The following is an 18,788-nucleotide window of genomic DNA, read 5'->3' on the forward strand; positions in this document are numbered from 1 at the left end:
ACTAGCAACCTCAATCTGGAGGCATCTACTAAACTAGACAACTCTAATTACGACACATGGAAATACCGAATGGAGACCATTCTTGTACTTCAAGACAAATGGGAGTATGTCGATGGGTCTACGTCTAGACCATTGGACGATCCAGCCAACAGTAGCTCTACTCCACCTATTGTCCCACAACACCACTAGTGGGATCTCCAGCTACACCAACAGTTTCCACACCTGTAGTAGATCCTGCCATTGCCCAAGCACAGGCAGAATGGGACAAGAAAAACAAGTATGCATATCATCTGATCAAGCAAAATGTGCAAGATGTCATGCTAGGACAGCTCAATAAAGTCAAGACATCCAAAGAAGCATGGGATATGTTCGCAGCTCTCTACGAGTCCAAGAACACTTCCACGATTCTCACACTAAGAAACCAAATCAACCAAAGTTTTCGCAATAGTAGTGAAACCGGTCATGCTTACGTACTCAGGATCAAAGACTACAACAATCAACTCGCACCAGCAGGAGAGACCATGAATCCAGCAGAAATGGTTCAGGTCATCCTGAATGGACTAGAAGAGGGATACGAGAATCTAGTCCAATTTATTTCCATCCAACGGCAAATGCCGACACTGGAAGAACTTCAGACAGTTTTACTTGGTGAAGAGATTAGGACGCAAGCCATTCATGCATGCAAAGGTCATTCCAATGATCAAGCATTCACAGCTTGAGATAGAAGCAGAGGCAGAGGCAGAGGTAGATCATTCTAGCGAAGTGGTCATTATCAGCAACAAAATCATCATCAAAGTCAGAATCAGCATCATCCTCGGTAACATCATAATCAGTAAAGAGGAATTCATTCCAACTGAGAAAGATTCCAAGAACGAGGGAATGCATCCACCAACGTGTCAAACATTCAGTGCAACTACTATCATAAGTTTGGACACTATAAAAGAGATTGTCGCAAAAAGCAGTACGACCAAGGCGGTCAATCCAACAGCAATCGAGGGAATTTCCGCAGAAGAGAAAATCATCGTGGTGGACATACTAGTCACAGTCATCATGCAAATGAGCCTGAGAATATGTTCCTTGCAAACGAGAAAATGCAGAAGACTAATACGGTGTATCTAGACACTGATTGCAATTCAATAAAGGATTTCATCTATTAAGTCGACCAAGTAGATCAGGATCCTTGGTACATCGACAGTGGTGCATCATCTCATATGACAAAGCATCAAGAATGGTTCGCAGAGATGAAACCATTAGAAGGTCAAAAGAATGTCATCTACACAGCAAATAATACACTGAATCCAGTTCAAGAGACAGGCATTGTCCCTATGAACAATTTTGCTGGTACAAAAGGATTGGTGAAAGATGTACTCTATGCTCCGAAACTCAGCAATAACCTCTTGTCAGTAGGTCAAATGACGGAACATAACTATCGAGTCATCTTCATCAGAGATGAATGCACTATCAGAGACAAAGCTAGAGGATTTCAGCTAGTAGGAAAAGCAGTCAAGGAAGGACGCTTGTTCATAATGCTAGCCACAGTACCAGATTTGCATGCCATGTCAGCTCAACCGCACCAGATGCCACTTTCCGCAAAATGCCACAAGAGATATGGACAAGTCAATTTCAAAAGCTTGATAGAGATCAGAAATCAGAAATCAAAATATGGCAATTGGGATTCCTAAGCTGCAGTTTCTTGGAAAAGTTTGCGAAGCATGCTATGTCGGTACACAAAAGCGAACCAACTTTGGCAGAAGCACCTCTCAAGCAAGAGGCATTCTTGATTTGATTCATACAGATGTATGGGTTATGCCCAGACCCACAGCATCAATGGTTCACTTTATTACTTGACTTTCATTGACGACTACAACAGATATTATTGGGTCTACTTTCTGAAAGAGAAATCTGAAGTCTTTTCCAGATTTCAAGAATTCAAAGCCATGGTATTTCAAAACCAGACAGACAGAAAGATCAAAGTCATGAGATCAAACAGAGGAGGTGAATACATGTCTTCAGCATTCATGAACTTTTCAGGAGTCACGGCATTCGAAGATAATTCACTTGTGCAGATACTCCTCAGCAAAATGCAAGAGCTGAAAGGAAGAATGGCACTTTAGCAGACAATGCTAGAGCAATGCTCAGTGAGAAGCATCTTCCAAATCAGTATTCGACAGAAGCAATAGCCACTGCAAACTACTTGCTTAATCAGCTTCTGACCGAACCGATTCAGGATATGACACCTTATGAAGCATTCACTCGACACAAACCATGCATTGGGCATCTCCACATATTTGGTTGCATAGCATATGTCCACATACATGATGATCATCGCAAGAAATTGGATGTGAAGTCACGCAAATGCATCACGGTTGGCTACAGTGAAGATACGAAAGCATAAAAGTTGTATGATCTCATCAATCGCAAGGTCATTATCTCCAGAGATGTAATCTTTGATGAGGAATCAGAATGGAAAAACTCAAATACACAGGAGATAGATGCACCAATTACACAGTCATCTACAGAAAAGACTGATGAAGAAGAGCAAGAATTGCCCGAAGCACCCCAAGCAGAGCCACAGCAACTCAGACGGTCTACTAGGGAAAGCAGACCTCTAGCTAGATTGACATATGCTCAGAAAGGCAAAGCAATTCCAGTTGAGACCACCAACTACGCCGTTATGACTACCATCATGGCTACAGAAGAGCAGGTGTACTTCGAAGACGCAGTTAACAAGACAGAGTGGCAAACTGCTATGAATGAAGAAATGAATGCTTTGTACAAGAATAATACCTAGGAATTATGCGACCTTCCACAAGAAAGAAGGCCATAGCAAACAAATGGGTATACAAAGTGGAATCATCATGTTGAGGAAAAGCCTACTTCATGATGTTAATCTTGAGGGAAGGTGTTAAGAGACCACGCTCAACAATATGTGATTACATGTGCATAGCACTAACACATATAGAGTGCTATAAAGGAAAGGATTAGATGTCCTAACCCTGAATGGATTTGTATATATTCTACATTTTCAACTAAATCTAGTGTACAATTAGTCATTTGTGGTGTGCTCTTTAGCTGTGCCCTCTCTCCTCATCTCCACTCTTCTCCTCTCCCCTCTTCATATTTTGTCAACAAGCTGGTTGCTCATCTAGATACACTTCTCTTTGCAGTTAAAATATATCTATGCCAGCCTACAATTTTGGAGCTGCCGCAGGACAATATGGTGCAAACGAGTTTTTCTCTAGATTACAAGTGGGATACCTTATGTGTGTAACAAATATGAGAACGAGGTCCACTTGCTAATGCATGCCATCTAGGCTACTGAAACTGCCATGACCTGCATGCATGTCAAAGAGGGAAGAAGGCTGTAAGAAATGGGATTCAGATTTGGAGGAGCAAGTGATGATAACAAAAGGTGAGAAACTGAAGGAAGAAGGAAAAGCTGAGAGGGAAGAGAGAGAGAGAGAGAGAGAGAGAGAGAGAGAGAGAGAGAGAGAGAGTTTATTGAAGTCTTTGGAAGACCGATGGGTGTATGAGACTGTAAAAAACCTGATACAATGAGCTGTGGTAGTGGAGCTACTAAACGAGAATCCGCACCAATGCAGAATGCAAAAAATCCAAAATGGCAGTACTAGGTCCTAAGTACAACGTCCTAAGTACAACATAGTACAACATAGTCATGTCGATAGTCGACTATATATCAATCTCAGCATCATCATCAACATCATCATAATCATCATCATCATCATCAGCAAAACAGCAAGACATCAGGATGAATGAGACAGTGGAGGCATGAGGTCAGCAATAGAGCATTGTCGGCCCCTCAAGGGTGCAGTCCTGGTACGTCTCCTGGTCATAGCTCTGTGTATAACCAAGGCCACTATGACCCCCATCGGTCGGGCTCCGACTCTAAACTCAAGCGTGCATGCATCGCGGGTCTCATAGTGAAGATGTGTCCAAAAAAGACGACCCCAAGATAAGTGTATGATGAAACTACCTCAACAGGGGACCCAACAAATGCGAACAAGGGACTCTGCCTAAAACTCGATCATAAAGTGCCAAATGATCTCCTGGTCGTAACCCAAATCCTATAGGCCTCGTATGAGGCGGGCTCTCGAAACCGTGTCAAATGCCTTACCGAAATCCACAAAGCAACAATAAACCCTCTGCTTCCGTGCCCTCGCCTCCTCGATGATACATCTGAGCATGCAAATGTAGTCCATGGTCCCATGATCACGCCTGAAACCGGCCTGTCTTGCTGCTAAGTCCTCGACACTCCGTAAATCTATTGACCTCAGAATCAAGTACTGATGCATAAATCTTGGGCATGACATGTCCAATCATAATGGTCCTGTAGTTCTCCGGGCTCATGGAATCCCCTGCCTTGTGAATGGGTAAGATAGTGTTAATGGTCCAGGTGCGTGGAAACCCCAAGCAAACTGCTTCATTAAATAGCTTTGCTGAGATCGGGGCTAGGAGGTTAATCCCATATGCAATGAGCTCAGTACATAGTCCCTCATGATCCTTTGCTCGGCCATTATGAAGTTTCATTACGGCATCCTGTACCCCCCCTAGTAAAGAGGGTGTAGGATGTGGAGCGTGGCATATGTGATAGGTTAGGGACTGGCTGATTTGGGATATCATAGAGTGTGCGTGCATAATCAAACCACACCTGAGTGTCGGTGAGTGGTGAGGGGCCCGTCCCTCTAAAAATCTCCGCCAAAAGTCCTTAGAATTATTACTGAACATAATGTTCAATAGCTCCTCCTCGTTCCGGGAACAAAGTCAAGTTTCTTCCTGTGTACCAGTCGACGGTACTCGCATAGCGTCTCTGGTTCACTCAGAAGACTGTTTTTGGTTTTGAATCTGAGCTGACGGCGTAAAGCCTTACACTCATCATCGTACCAGCTATTACAGGGTACAGTCCCAAGTGGTGGTGGACGGGTGGAGTGGGTGGTGTGGGGGAAGGCGTGAAAAGCACCCTCTTGTAGTGAGCGGGTGACTAGGGCAGCACGATCCTCTAATAGGAGTATAAAGTCAATGTATGTGAGAAGAATGTACAGACGGCCAGAGTAAGTAGGTGAGTGATCGCAATCAAAGCGCATATCATGGTAGGCGGAGTAAGAACTCAACGGAGTAGAAAGTGATTTGCGGCGGGGGGTAGAAATGCTAAAGAAAAGATAGGTATGATCAGCCCCTGGAGGAAGAGGTGCTGCGGTAAAGTCAGTGATGCGAGATGTGAAGACAGGGGATCCCATGATGTAGTCCACAACACTGAAGCCTCCCCCATGTGGAAAGCTTGTAAAGCCACCTGATGCGGGCCATCTGTCAACACCATTATAAATAATGAGATCATGCATCTTGTCAAGGTCTAATAGGGCCTGCCCATAAGATGTGAACGGTCCTTGTCTGCCAGTTGCAACTCGTAGCATACCTGCCTCCTCAAGGTCAATGTCTGACAGTAAAGTGGAATCATCCCTGAAGTCGAGAAGTGGTGCCTAACGAGCGTCTGTCCTCGCGTTGAAGTCCCCAGCTAGGAGGACTTCTCCGCGGCTAGAAAAGTCAACAATGAACTGATAAAGAGCAACAAATGGGGATGTCTCATCCTCCCCTCGAATATCTCTGGCAAAGCGGGAGGTCTCGGGGGGAAGTAGCAAACTACAATAAACAGATCCCGGCTGTCCATGTGTCGAATCCATATCCAGAGAACCTAGAATGTGTATCTCTCTGCTCCACTGAGATGGCCCCTAAAAGTGTGGATCCATAAAGGACTACGACTGCTCCTGACCCTCGAACCCCTCCTGTATCCCTCGTCTCATCTCTGTAGGCAAACTCCCATGTATACCCGTTGACTATTGGTAGTGGGCGCTCTGGACTCTGATGTGTCTCTGTATAAAAGACTATGTCATGACCTGTATAGGATTCCGAGTTGTTCCATGGTTCTGACCATAAGGTACCATTATAATTCCAGATGGTGCACGATAGGGTCTCGGATATCTGAGTCTCATACCCCACCTCCCTATGCGGGAGGAGAGATGGGTGCCCGACAGGGGCCTGTAAGGAGTCGTCCATCTCGTACTATTCAAATCTCTAGGGTCTATGAGACTGAAGAAAACCAAATACAATAAAAGCTAAGGGGTGGAGCCACTAAAGCAACCATCCACACCCAAGTCTGATGATAATAGCAAAATAGAGAAATAAACCACGAAATCTATCCACTAGTCAGCTAAGGATAGAGGATGGCTCTGGTGATGGCTAGTGTCATCGAGAAAGAAAGTTAGTAATAGGACATTGCTTCTCTTCATCTCCAGGAGATAGCTCGTAATCTGCAAGCACAACCTTCACTCCAATCATCTGTTTCCCCAAGTAGAAGCGTAAGGAGGAGATATTTGCCATCCTTATGTGTGAGTCAATGTACGGGTGAGTCCGTCGTGTCATGCTCTCTAGATGTCGATTGTGTTGTGTTCCTTGTTGCAACCTCCGGTGCGGATCTCCTAGGTGGAGAAAGTATGGGATCATCCTTTGGATGGACTCCAAATCCTCTTGGTCTCACCTCTACAATGGAAGGAGTCACAGGGCCTTGAGTACGAAGGTCACCATGCATCATTGATTGAAGTGGGCCAAAAATTCAACGATGAGATAACACTCGAAACTGCTCAATTGAGATCCTCAAGGCATGCGGGAAATGAATCCAAGCATAGCCAAGGGGGTCGATAAACCTTCTTCGAGATCTGCAAGCAATGATCTATGTAAAAGATGAGTGTCACTGAGATCTCATGGCATGCTAGATAGATCTTTTACGTGTGGAGCTGTAGCAGATCCACTCTGGTTCACTTCATGATAAGTGAGCACAATGGATGGGGCCTCAAGGCTATACTGAAATGGTGACAGTGTGTCCATATGGAGTCTCAGGCCTACAAACCATCTGCATCTACGGTGATACCAACTCCTCTGATCCCTATCCGTCACTCGTGCCATAGAGCAGGTCAGGCCAGCCAAGATAGTTTGCGTCATCTTGATGTCATGGTGTCAAAGTCCCTAACTCTATAAATCTATGGAGAGGTAGCCCCAACTCTACTAGCAAGATATGTTGTGGGACCGACAACTTGCTACGGATCATCTGTCCAAAAAGTAGAACCTGTAGTCTCTCGACATGGGACTAGTCTGCCTCAATGGATTTGGGCCCCAAAAGGGACTATCATACATCCCAACTAGGCAACGAAGAGTCAAAGAGGAGAGCCGTGGTCCTGTAATCTTGAAAATGGGACTGGAAGCACGTACGCTCAACGTTAAAACAATGAGTGGGATAAGTCCCCTCCATATATTCCTTATAGCCCTCTCTACCTCTAGACAACCCCTATCCAAATTACTTTTGACCTCACTAATTTAGCCCAATCTTTGCATTTATTACAAACCATTTCTACTGACAAATTGACAATACTTTCACTTTGAAAATTACAAATGATGGTCAAATTTCTGATGTGCATAAAAGCCCCCGCTACCTTTACAAAAAGCCAAGCTTCTCGTCTTTTTCCTTCTAAATCTGGTGCCCTGGAGCTTTTAGGCGCCTTTGAATCTTGTGGGCCCTCCTTTTAATGAGATGCCTCCTTGTCTTTACTTTTTGAGCCTTGCGGGACCTACTTTTTATAACTTTTCTCCCCACTCTTGGGTCCTTTTTACACTCTCTTACGTCCTATACATGGCACAAACAAATTCCAACACTTTAACCCATTAAAGGTTAGCGAAATGCATGCATTCCTAATTCTTGGACTAATCCTAGTCCCTTGTGGGCGTCCCCACAGTTCTCTTTTACCAATGCAAAGAAAAAGTAGTAAAACTTATTCTAGTGAACCAAAGTCAATTTTCTTTTACCATGGTCAATATGATAAAGACTCTTCTTTATTTCTTGGGAGAAATACCAATTGGTGACATCCCCTCAGCTTCTAGTCAGTTGCAGTAAAACTTGGGGATACCTCCTCTCTTGACATCAATTGCCTAATAGTTCTGGTACTTGGCAAGATACCCGCATATAAACTTGCCTCTGGGTGCTTTTCTTCTTTGTGCGGTACACAGTCAGTTCTTGTTAGAGGGTTTCCTCCATCCCTTCCACCTAAAGTGGATCTTGGAATTTGGTAACTTCCGATCATTGACTTAGATCAGTCCTGTGGCATTCTCTGATCCTTTTGGCCGATTGGCCTTCCAAGGCACTAGGCAGCCACACACCCCTCTTTTTGCATCTAAAACACTTGCTTTTCGCATGGAGATTCTTGCTTTTCTTTGGCATTTCCTGCTCTTTAAGAGCACTGGGCAGCCATAGGCCCTTCTTTTTCTTGGCGTTTCCTGTTCTTCAAGAGCACTGGGCAGCCATAGGCCCTTTTTTTTTTTTGTGCTTCTTGCTCTTTAAGAGCATTGGGCAGCCATAGGCCCTTCTTTCTGATTCTGGATTGATTATTCCATCCAGGCATTTTCCATGCCACTGCTATGCAATAATCCTCTTGCTATGATCAACCCACCTGAGTCCTTTCAATCTAGTGCCATTCTCCATCATATCAATATTCTGGGTCCAATTCCTTGGAATGACAAAGCTCGACATCTCTGTTTCTAAGAATCAACATAATGTCTGTAGATACACTCAGAGAAGTTTCCCATCCAGTACTTATAATGTCCTTCATTCTTGGCAAATCCATGCTCCTTTCACTTGGAGTTGACTGCTTCTTCTTTGACTTTCACAAGCCGGACTAGAGATAGTTATGAAATGATTGCTTCTTCCAAGGGCTCTGTATTCCCCTCGGCTTCTTTGGCTGCAACTCTAAATTCGAATAAAAAGGAAGCAATAAATCACATGGCCAATATTTAGGCATACACACTCATTGACTTATCATTCATGAGAGATGTCTTCTTAAAACAAATTCAAGAAAATAGTCAACTTTCTCCTTGTATTGCCATTCAAGGGTTAGATCTTCATATGGCAAACTTTATCAACATAAAGGAGATACTTAGCCTTAATAAAACTGTTTCTTGGAATCTTTCCATATCCTCTTTCTTTGAGAATCCTCTCAAATCTTTCTGAATAAATTGATAATCTCCATACCGATACTCATGCTGGTCAGACATAAACTTGGAGAGTTCTCAACTTTTCAAAAAGACATATAACTGATAGATGAACTGTAAAATTATTTGCTTTGGCCATAATAATCCATGAGAAACCATAAGAGTTCTTGTATAAAGCAAATCCCAATGGAAACTACTGAATAATAGAATCTTGAAGAAAATACCGGGTCAATAATGGCCATAAAATACTGCCACATTGAGGGCTGGTACTTGAGCATGTCATGCTCCATAACAAGAAAACAACAAAACTGAAAATCATAACTGAAACTTCTCTGGAAATGAGATAATATAACTTGAAACTCAGATACTTGGTCAATAATGACCACATGGAATTCCACCATGAAGGATCGGATACTTGATCATCTCATCATCCATAAGGACATAACTTATGATATGACTAGTTATCATAACTCAATTCCCTAATTGAAGATCATAAAATGAGACGCATGACTATCAACTTGCCAACTTTAAACATACTACCCTCAAATAGGGTCTGATCTTGAATCTGTCATGAATCTAACTCTTCAATTCATGAAAGATATACAAGTAGTCTTTGACACTACTCCTCTTTGGCTCAAAACCATAAACTGGATGTAATAACTTTTAGATTCTTTTGTCCTGATACTACGTATACAAAAGTTTGATGAGACCAAAAAAATAGTCCATAGCCATGACCACATAAGTCACAGAAAACGGGTTCCATGATAGAGACTATATCACTCATGTACAATAACTTGGAATCCTCCAAAACCAAAATATAACTCGGAATAACTAGCTTCTCCCATCAAGGAATATTGGGTCTTGGCTTTTGATTCCTGAAACAATCAAGGAAACAACACATTTCTTTCCTCGTAATAAGATACAAGGGTTAGATCTTTAAATCAAAATAAGACAAGCTTAATAAACATGAAAGAAATACTTTTCTTTAGATGTCCCATCATATCTCTGAAGCCACTTTGTCCAAGGACAAGCTTCAACTAAGAAGTGGTTCTCTCTTGCTTTTGCCAATTCAGCCAATAGTTCTATATAGGAATCCTCATCCTGGGACCTTCTCTTCATCTCGCAATCTTGCTTAGGCGCTTGTACTTGTAAGGGCACGTCCATGATGAGAAAAACAAAATAGCAACTGCTGATTTTCGTTGCTTTTATTGCCTATGCTGCTTTTGCAGTTGCCTGGAAGGCCTTTCGTGACAATCTCTTTGTAGATTTGTTGATCGATGATTGTCTCAGCAACTGCCCATCCTTTGGGAGTTTTCCCAAGCCCATAATCACTAGAGGACCACCAGAAGAAAAAGCATGCCCAGCGACATCAACAAGGTTTCCTTTGTGCAAGTTACTGAGTCTGCAACACACAAATAATCAACAACCACAATCCACTACTAAAGAAATTGCATTACTAAAAGAAGGCCACGTATGCACAAAAAATGGTTGCTTTTTGTGAAAAGCAAGTGCTTTTTTAAAGAGAAGCAGAGGCTTTTCGTGAAAAGCAAGTGCTTTTTGCTGCAAGAATTCTGAGCAAGAAATTGGAAGCACATCACCAAGAATGACGATGATAGACTAAAATCTATAATAAGTTTTTGAGCACTATTTGTACTGGAGAGTAGGCACATAGCTAGTGGGTGGTAGTTTTAAGCTTATGGACACTCTCATCAAAAGACTCTATACTGATGTAAATATTTTTTTGAGATTGTCAATGCTTTTGCAGGGACTTTTGGGATATGATGAAAACACAGTGCGGTTGCGCCAGGGTAATCCAAAGCGTGGTATCCAATTTCGTATGTGTGGTGATGGGATGGCATGTGTTCCTAATTGTTGTCCTATTTCTCATGTTTGTAATGTTATGGGTGATGATCACCTTTGTTGAGGGTCATGTTTCCATGCATGTAATGGGTTGGGGCATTTTCCAGCCCTTGTTGTGAGCATTGCATGAGGGTATGTGAGTAAATTCATGTTAAAGTGTTCCATGAAGGCTTTGGCAAAGTTAGGTGCTAGTAGGTTCAAAGGGGGAAAAAGGCCTTGGCATTAAATGTTGAAATTCTTTTGAAAGTAGAGGGGGCTAAAAAGCAAAGCATCACGTGGGTGATCGTGGCAAATACTAAGTCCAAAAGGAGTTGCATGCATGTGGATGAAATCGGCAAATGAAGAATCTAGGATTCTCGGCTGATCGTGTCACGTAATGAAATCTTGAGGTGGCTGGATCATTTGGGAAGTAGCATGCCCATGCACTACTTGGCATCGTGAGGCTGATCTGAGAGCTTCTGGATGGCGAGGTGGCGGCTGGGAGCTCATCAATGGGAGCTTGCTGGAAGGATCGTTTGTTGCTCTTGACGAGGGGCTTCTTGAATTGGAGGGGCTGAACGACTATGGGTTTAGAGGTTAGTGGGTGATAGCAGAGGTAGCGTGTGGGCAGGAGGCTGAAACCATCGCGTAAAGGCCATAGTGGGTGACGGGTTACTAGCTTTGGGCATCTCTACTATGCAAGCCGGGGATCCTGCTGGAAGCAATGGACGAGTGAGACACTGAGATTGTCATGTGGGGAGCAGTCGTCAAAGATTGACGTTGGAGCGATCAAGCAGTGAATCCATGCACACAGATAGGGACAATCCTAAGGGAACTGGACGCTCCCTGGTTGAATGGTGATGGTTGACTGATCATTGCTGAAGAATGTTGCTCGCCCTTTATTTCTGATAGACAAAAGTGAAAGGTTTGTGGATGTGTGGCCTGGCTCGCGTGTGTTCACGGAGGAGTGATCGATGGGAGCTGGTTGTTTTTGGAGAGGTGTGAGCACAAGAGAGTGAGTAAGCGTTGGATGCTCTGTGGGCACAGGTGTAACTCCTTTTTTATGTGTAGGCTGTTTGGATATTGGATGTGTGAAAAGAGCAACCAAATATTAGCACTCGTGGTCGATCAGGCTACGGATAGAAATGGAAAGATAGCCTTCATGTGGGCTATGGGTTCGAAGTATTTTGAGGCTGACTGTTCTCTAAGTTGTCAAGAGAAATTTAGGTCTGAAGTTTATGTCTTGGGTTGTGTAGTTTTTGGGTTCTCTTTGAGTTTGTGTGATCCATTTTCAGTCAAATTGTGGGACGTCTTGTTCCTGAATACATGCTTTGGAGCCCGGTGCATAACCTCACCACTTGGGGCCCACACTGTTTCTGATCCTACTTGTCCTGCCTTCAGCTTGTGTCTCATAAGTACTTTTTTGAAGTTGAATATGATTCTGTCTTTGGAGTTAGACTCGGAGGTTCTATTTGAAGGTTTCCAAATTGAGGTATTGTTTAGTGAGGTTCATGGAAATGACTTCTACGAGTAATAGAAAAAGAATGGGTAGGAATAACTCTGATTGATGAGGAAGATCTCCCTGAATGTATCTTGCATCTATAGTTTTGTGAGAGGAAGACTTCATGTGAATGGACATTGAATCTTTAGAAAAAAAAGTCTTTTGAGCTTTTCTTTCACCCTTTTTCCACTCTCTCTATTTTCCCCTCTTTTCTTTTATCAACGACAAGATGGACGTCTTTACCACTTGATAGATCACAAAGAAGAGAAGAAAATAGCCCCAAGAGATAGGGCGATAGAGAGAGAAGAGACATCTGGCTGAGATGAATTTGTGCCTCCTAAAAGATGCACCTCAACTCCTAGTGCCGAGCCTCCAAACAAGAGTGCCCCATCTTCTTGGATGCGTATTAATTCACATAACGGGAGCGCCCCACCTTCTCGAGTAAGAATCATGTCACAGTCGGTGCGCCTCACCCTCCAGCACTCGAACTGATACAAAAACAGGTGTGGCTCACCTTGATTCACAGCTCCGTGCTAGCCTTGGACCGTTTCCTATGCTACCATAGTAACCAAACCTTAAGATACTTGAAAATACTTTAGCAATAAAATCACTAGTATTATGACACTTTTGAGCAGTTTGCAACACACAAAACAGCTTCTGGAACAAATCGCAATATGGCTCTACTCCCTGGAATAGCTTGTAGAGGATCCTAGGCACCCTTACACCAAATCACAGCAATGCTAGGCTCCTTGGAATCAATTCGCAGCAGGTCTGGGTGCTTTGGAGTCAATTCGCAGCATCTCTGGGCGCCAGGTAGGGCTGGAAACCCTAATCACAGCAAGTAGCTGATCTTCCAGAAGGGCTGGGAGCTGGATTGCTGCAGCTGCACTCTCTGGGCACTTGTACTCATCAGAGAGTCGAAGATATGATACTGGGATGAATTGCAACTCAGCCTGGGAGGAGTAGAAGTGAATTGCAGCAATGGAAAGAGGGGTCTAGGAGAGAGAATACAAGAGCCCAGAAATAAGGGTTGGACCCCCCCCAAAGGTTTTTATTGTAATAGAATAATCTTTGTACAACTAGCTCATGAAAGAGCATTAAGTCTGAGTACAATCTTGAATGAATCTGGGAGGCCAAGGGCCTTTCTTTTATAGACTAGGCATAGCAAAAAGCTAGGGCCTGCTTTCTAAAAGCTACTTTTAGAAAAAGCCAAGCTTTTAGTCTTTCCTTCTAAATCTAGTGTTTTGGAGCTTTTAGGCGCCTTTTACCCTCCTTTTAATGAGGCACGCCCTTGTCTTTACTTTTTGAGCCTTGTGGGACCTGCTTTTTATACTTTTCTCCCCACTCTTCGATCCTTTTTGCACTCTCTTAGGTCCTACACATGGCACAAACAAATTCCAACACTTTAACCCATTAAAGGTTAACGAAATGCATGCATTCCTAGTTCTTGGACTAATCCTAGTCCCTTGTGGGAGTCCCCACAGTTCTCTTTTACCAATGCAAAGAGAAAGTAGTAAAACTTATTCTAGTAAATCAAAGTCAGTTTTCTTTGACCATAGTCAATCTGATAAAGACTCTTCTTTATTTCTTGGCAGAAATACCAATTGGTGATAAGTATTGCCTCGGGCTCATCTGGTAATGGGTCTAATGCTACTTCTAGTGCACCTGCATCTTCCATTACAAGTACTTTGCCTCCTACTCAGGAGCAGATTCAATGGGATGGACATGATGCCAAAGCACATGCATTGATTGCTCTTTAAGTGAAAAGGGTCATTATCCCTCATATCTATTCATGCAAGACAACTAAACAAGCATGGGATCAGCTTGCCTCCTTATATCAGGTGCGCAATGAGGCTAGAGTTGCCTATCTCTACAAGTAGTTGAAGGACTTAAAGCTTGAAGAGGGTGGTAATGTAGATGCCTGTCTTACCAGTGTGAAGGACTTAAAAGAGCAATTGGCAACATTGATGAGGTGGTTCCTAATTCTCAGCTTGTATCCATGACACTTGATGGATTGCATGATTCCTACCAGGGATTTGCTACTACTTTGAGGTTAGTTGCAAGTGGCAATTACTCATTTGACCAACTGGTTGGAACAAAGCCGTGCTAATAGAAATGCTTCTATGGCTAGTGATCAAGCCTTTACTGCACAGCATAAAAACAAGGAAAAAGGGAAGGTTTCAGCTGGTGAGCCCCCTCATACACATGCTGGTCACTCCCATGATGCATCTACTTCTGGGGAAAAGAAGAAGAAAAAGAGATGTAACTTATTGTAGGAAACCTAGGCATGTTATCACTCAGTGCAAGAGGAGAATTGCATCTGAAAAGGAGGAGTCGGGACTTGCAGTTTCTGATACTCCTAGTCCAGATGATCGACATGAGTCAGCTAATTTTGCACATGATCAGCATTGGACTTTTCTTGTTACTTGTCAATATAATCATGACATTCACAATGCCTGCATGACAATTTCTGATGTTTCTAATGCCTGGTTCTATGATAGTGGTACTAGCAAGTACATCAATTCCTGCAGGAGTTATTCAGCTCAAATGCACCAAAGGGAAGGATAGTTACATGTGCCAATAATGCATCTTATTCAGTAAAAGTCATTGGTAAGTTGCCATTACTTCTGTTTCTGGTGGTCTAGTCACTCTACACAATGTACTTTATGTAGGTCCAGGCATCCGCAAAAACCTTATATCCATTTCAGCCATAGCTACTTGTGGATATCATGTTCTCTTTGATGGTGTTAGGTGTGCATTCTATGATGCTACACATGCCTTTACCTGGTGTTGACTAGCACATTGACTAGAGGGCTCTACAGACTTGATGCATATGATAGATGCTTGGATGATACTGGACTTACAGATGCAGATGCTTTTGCTGTTGATGCTTCTGCCATGGCAAATACTCATTTATGGCATGAGAGGTTTGGTCACCTCAACTTTGGGGCTTTGGTGAAGTTATATAAAGATGATATGGTTGTTGATCTTCCTAGAATGCACATGCCTTCAAAGCATGTCTGTAAAGCATGCTTGCTTGAAAAAATGCACCGTTTTGCATTTCCCAAGGATGGGAGAGTTGGTGCATCTCGCGAGTTGTATTTGATTCATAGTGATGTTTGTGGTCCCATGCGGGTTGCAGATATTGGGGGATTTTATTATTTTGTCACATTCATTGATGACTTCACCAGATATACTTGGATTTTTGCCTAATCCAAATCTGAAGTTTTTGCATGTTTCATACATTTTATTGCCTTAGTAGAGAATGAAAGCGGGCTGAAAATTGCCCACATCAATATAGACACTAGGAGTGAGTAAGGAATTTGTTGATTTTATGGCCTCTCGTGGCATACATCATCAATGCATTGTGTCTTATACTCCTCAGCAGAATCCCGTAGCTGAGAGAAGGAATAGATCAGTCATGGAGATGGCCGGGTGTATGTTGAAAGGCAAACATTTGCCTAACAAATTATAGTTGGATGCCGTTATGTGTGTAAACTATATTTTGAACAGATGTCCCACAAAGGCATTGAAAACCATCACACCTTATGAGGCTTGGATAGGTCATAAGCCCAAGATTTCTAACATGAGGACTTTTGGATGCTTGGCATATACACATGTGCCTTCTCAAACACGAACAAAGCTGGATGATAAAGCTGTCAAATGCAATTTTATTCGGTACAGCTCAAAAAGAAAGGGCTACAAGCTTTACTAGCCCCGCACGGGCAAGGTTTTTGTTAGTAGGGATATTTTCACCCATTGAATATAGATCTAGCTACAATCATCTGGTACATGAACCCTGTCCCAAAGTAGCCCTTGCATTGGGATCATAATGGCCATCTAGGATGACTACTAGTAGCTTTGGAGACCAGGATTAATCTGTCTCCTGAGGCCTTAATGATGCTCTCATGGTGCTCTCCGTTCAGCATTTACTTTCCACACTCTGTTGCACCCAACAATTCCAAGAAAGGAGTGTTCGATCAAATGTACGGTGGTGTGTTACTCATTTACTTTTTGGCATCCTCGTTCACTTTCAATTGGATGCCACAAAAAGATGAAAATTGTAGACGGGGGCCCTGCACATGTGAGGGCCATTTAACATGAGTTTGGTCATGGAGCATTGCACTCTTTCATAATTTGTGGAAAGTACAATGCCGAAAGAACACCCTGAGAGAGTGGCCCATGCCTGCAAAATTGCCCATACTCTTCCTAGATAGCTACTATAGACTACTCCATCGCTGCATTCAAACTATACCAATTAAAGGCTACTTTGGAATAAATCAAATTGGGAATCTTTTCAACGGAAGAAAACATGAATAGCTAGCTACTAACTTCTTAGAGCAGCCTTTTCGGACTTTGGGTCCCATTCTTCAACGGAAGACTTCAAGCTAGGCTCTAGAAGCATCATTTGGATGCATGAGGGAGAACTTTTAGATTTCTTGTCAATGAGCTAGGATGCCTAGTTCACAACACCGAAGAGTACACAAGAGACAAAGGATGTTGGTTGGATACTAGATAGCACAAATCTGCGAACACAATCTGCCATTGAAAGGCATCCCATCCTCTTTGAAATGCGTGAAGGTCATGACAAACTCCAAGCAATACCCTTTTAAATGCGTAAAGGCATGAGCAAATCCAAGCAATACCCTTTTGCATGTCACATTATAGGATGCCACAAAAAGACCGAACATGTACAGCACCCCACTTGCACATGTTGAGGTCCACTTTGACATAAATTATGGTTCCTTTCAAAAAGCAGTGCCATGAAAGATTGTTATCCTTCTGAAGGTTGGTTTCATAGACATTTTGCAAAGCATTTAAGCGCTCTTTTCTGACTTGGAACAGAGTGTCAAGACAATTTCTCTGCCATTACAGTTATCATACAATTTGATAATCTTAATAGATATTGAACAGAAGTTCATGCCAAGGTACAGTTAATGACTGTATTGTTCAGGTCTTAATGTAGCTCTATTTGTTTGTTTAATTGTTGACTCCTATGCCTCCCACAGTAACATAATGCTGACAAACTACTTGTGGGCTCTTAAACCCCTACAGTAATATACACTGAGACAGCATTAGATGGATACACCTGACAATGAGAGGTGAGGTAACTTAAGATTTTAGACCATGCAATTACTATGAATGATTACTATGAGGTAAGTTAAGATTTCAGACCATGTTATTACTATAAAACAACAAGATTGTTCATTTCAACAAATCTGGAAAAGAGTGATGCTTTTGATGTAGATGAACCAGTGACAGAATTTGACTGAGTACCTGAAGCACACCATTCATAACGAGATACAACTCACTGGCTAGTTTACAAGAGAAGCTCTCCATACAGAAAAATATGTGTGAACATTTTTAGATACGGATAACAACAGGAACCTATGATGATCACCTAATGTTAACAAGATATGCATTAATCACCAGCTCAGATGTCACCAGTCCACTGCAGTTTCTCTCATATAAAGTAAAAAATGCTTCTGCACAGCTACTGGAATGCAATAAGAATTGCATAGATTTTTTGCAGAAGGAATTATGGTACCTGCTGAAGTGTAGGTGTAGCTCCAGTTTCACGTAAAGCTAAAGCATCCGCATATGTTGTACAAGGCACTGGCTTGAGTTCAGCATACTGCCAAACAAAGCTACACAAGTGAATACCACTAGCTCCAGTGTCTGATGTGGAAATTTGATCATGACAACAGTATACGATTTCCTAACATGCTTACCAATGTTGACACTACTACCAAGTCAGACCAAAATACAGCAGGGGTTCAAAAGGAATCAGGCACAAGGCAGATCAACGTAGCCAAATTACCAAACTTCATCTTTTTGAAAACAATAAAATATAGCCCCTGCACTACTTCACAGAGGTCACTTGATGGAACCTGTAACCTGCATAACTCATCATGTAAAAAAGAAACAAACAGAGAAGCCACACAAGGGTTAAAGAACAGTGGAAAATACTTCCAAGAGGAAAAGAGTCACAGAGAAGACACGTTTACAAAGAAAGAAGATGTGGCATATTTTCACATATAGGTCAAACTACACGTGCTTTTACCTTGTCCAGAGTGTTAGCATTTGAGCAGACAGCTTATCAAAAAGTAGAACACATTCTCTTCATCTCAGTTACATTGCTTGCGAAGACAAAGCTTAAATCATCGTGTACCCCACAAACATCTATTTTTAAGAAAAAGAGCTTAGAAATCAACTGTGGCACTGCTGCTAAAAAAAGAAAGAACTATCAGATATCAGCATGCTAAAAACAGAAAGAACTATCAGATATCAGCATGCTGCAAGCTTTACAAAGGTGAAGTGGCATGTCCACTAGTACACCAAAGATGTGTCCGTGTGTATCATATGAGCATGTACATACATGCATACATACATGTATCAT

At 42.4% G+C, this 18,788-nt stretch overlaps 1 protein-coding gene across 2 annotated transcripts in view; it reads right to left on the reverse strand.

Moving 5' to 3' along the window:
- The window catches only part of APE1 (acclimation of photosynthesis to environment), a 76,485-nt gene that overhangs the window by 33,567 nt on the left and 24,130 nt on the right, over positions 1 to 18,788 (reverse strand). For both annotated transcript variants that reach the window (XM_087395965.1, XM_087395964.1), the window contains exon 4: positions 17,937 to 18,023. In XM_087395965.1, the coding sequence (XP_087252091.1) occupies positions 17,937 to 18,023 (87 nt within the window). The remainder of the gene's footprint in view (positions 1 to 17,936; positions 18,024 to 18,788) is intronic.

This window comes from Dipteris shenzhenensis, chromosome 24, assembly GCF_047967505.1.
Source record: "Dipteris shenzhenensis isolate YYH24624 ecotype China chromosome 24, Dip_SZ_1.0, whole genome shotgun sequence".
NCBI lineage: Eukaryota > Viridiplantae > Streptophyta > Polypodiopsida > Gleicheniales > Dipteridaceae > Dipteris > Dipteris shenzhenensis.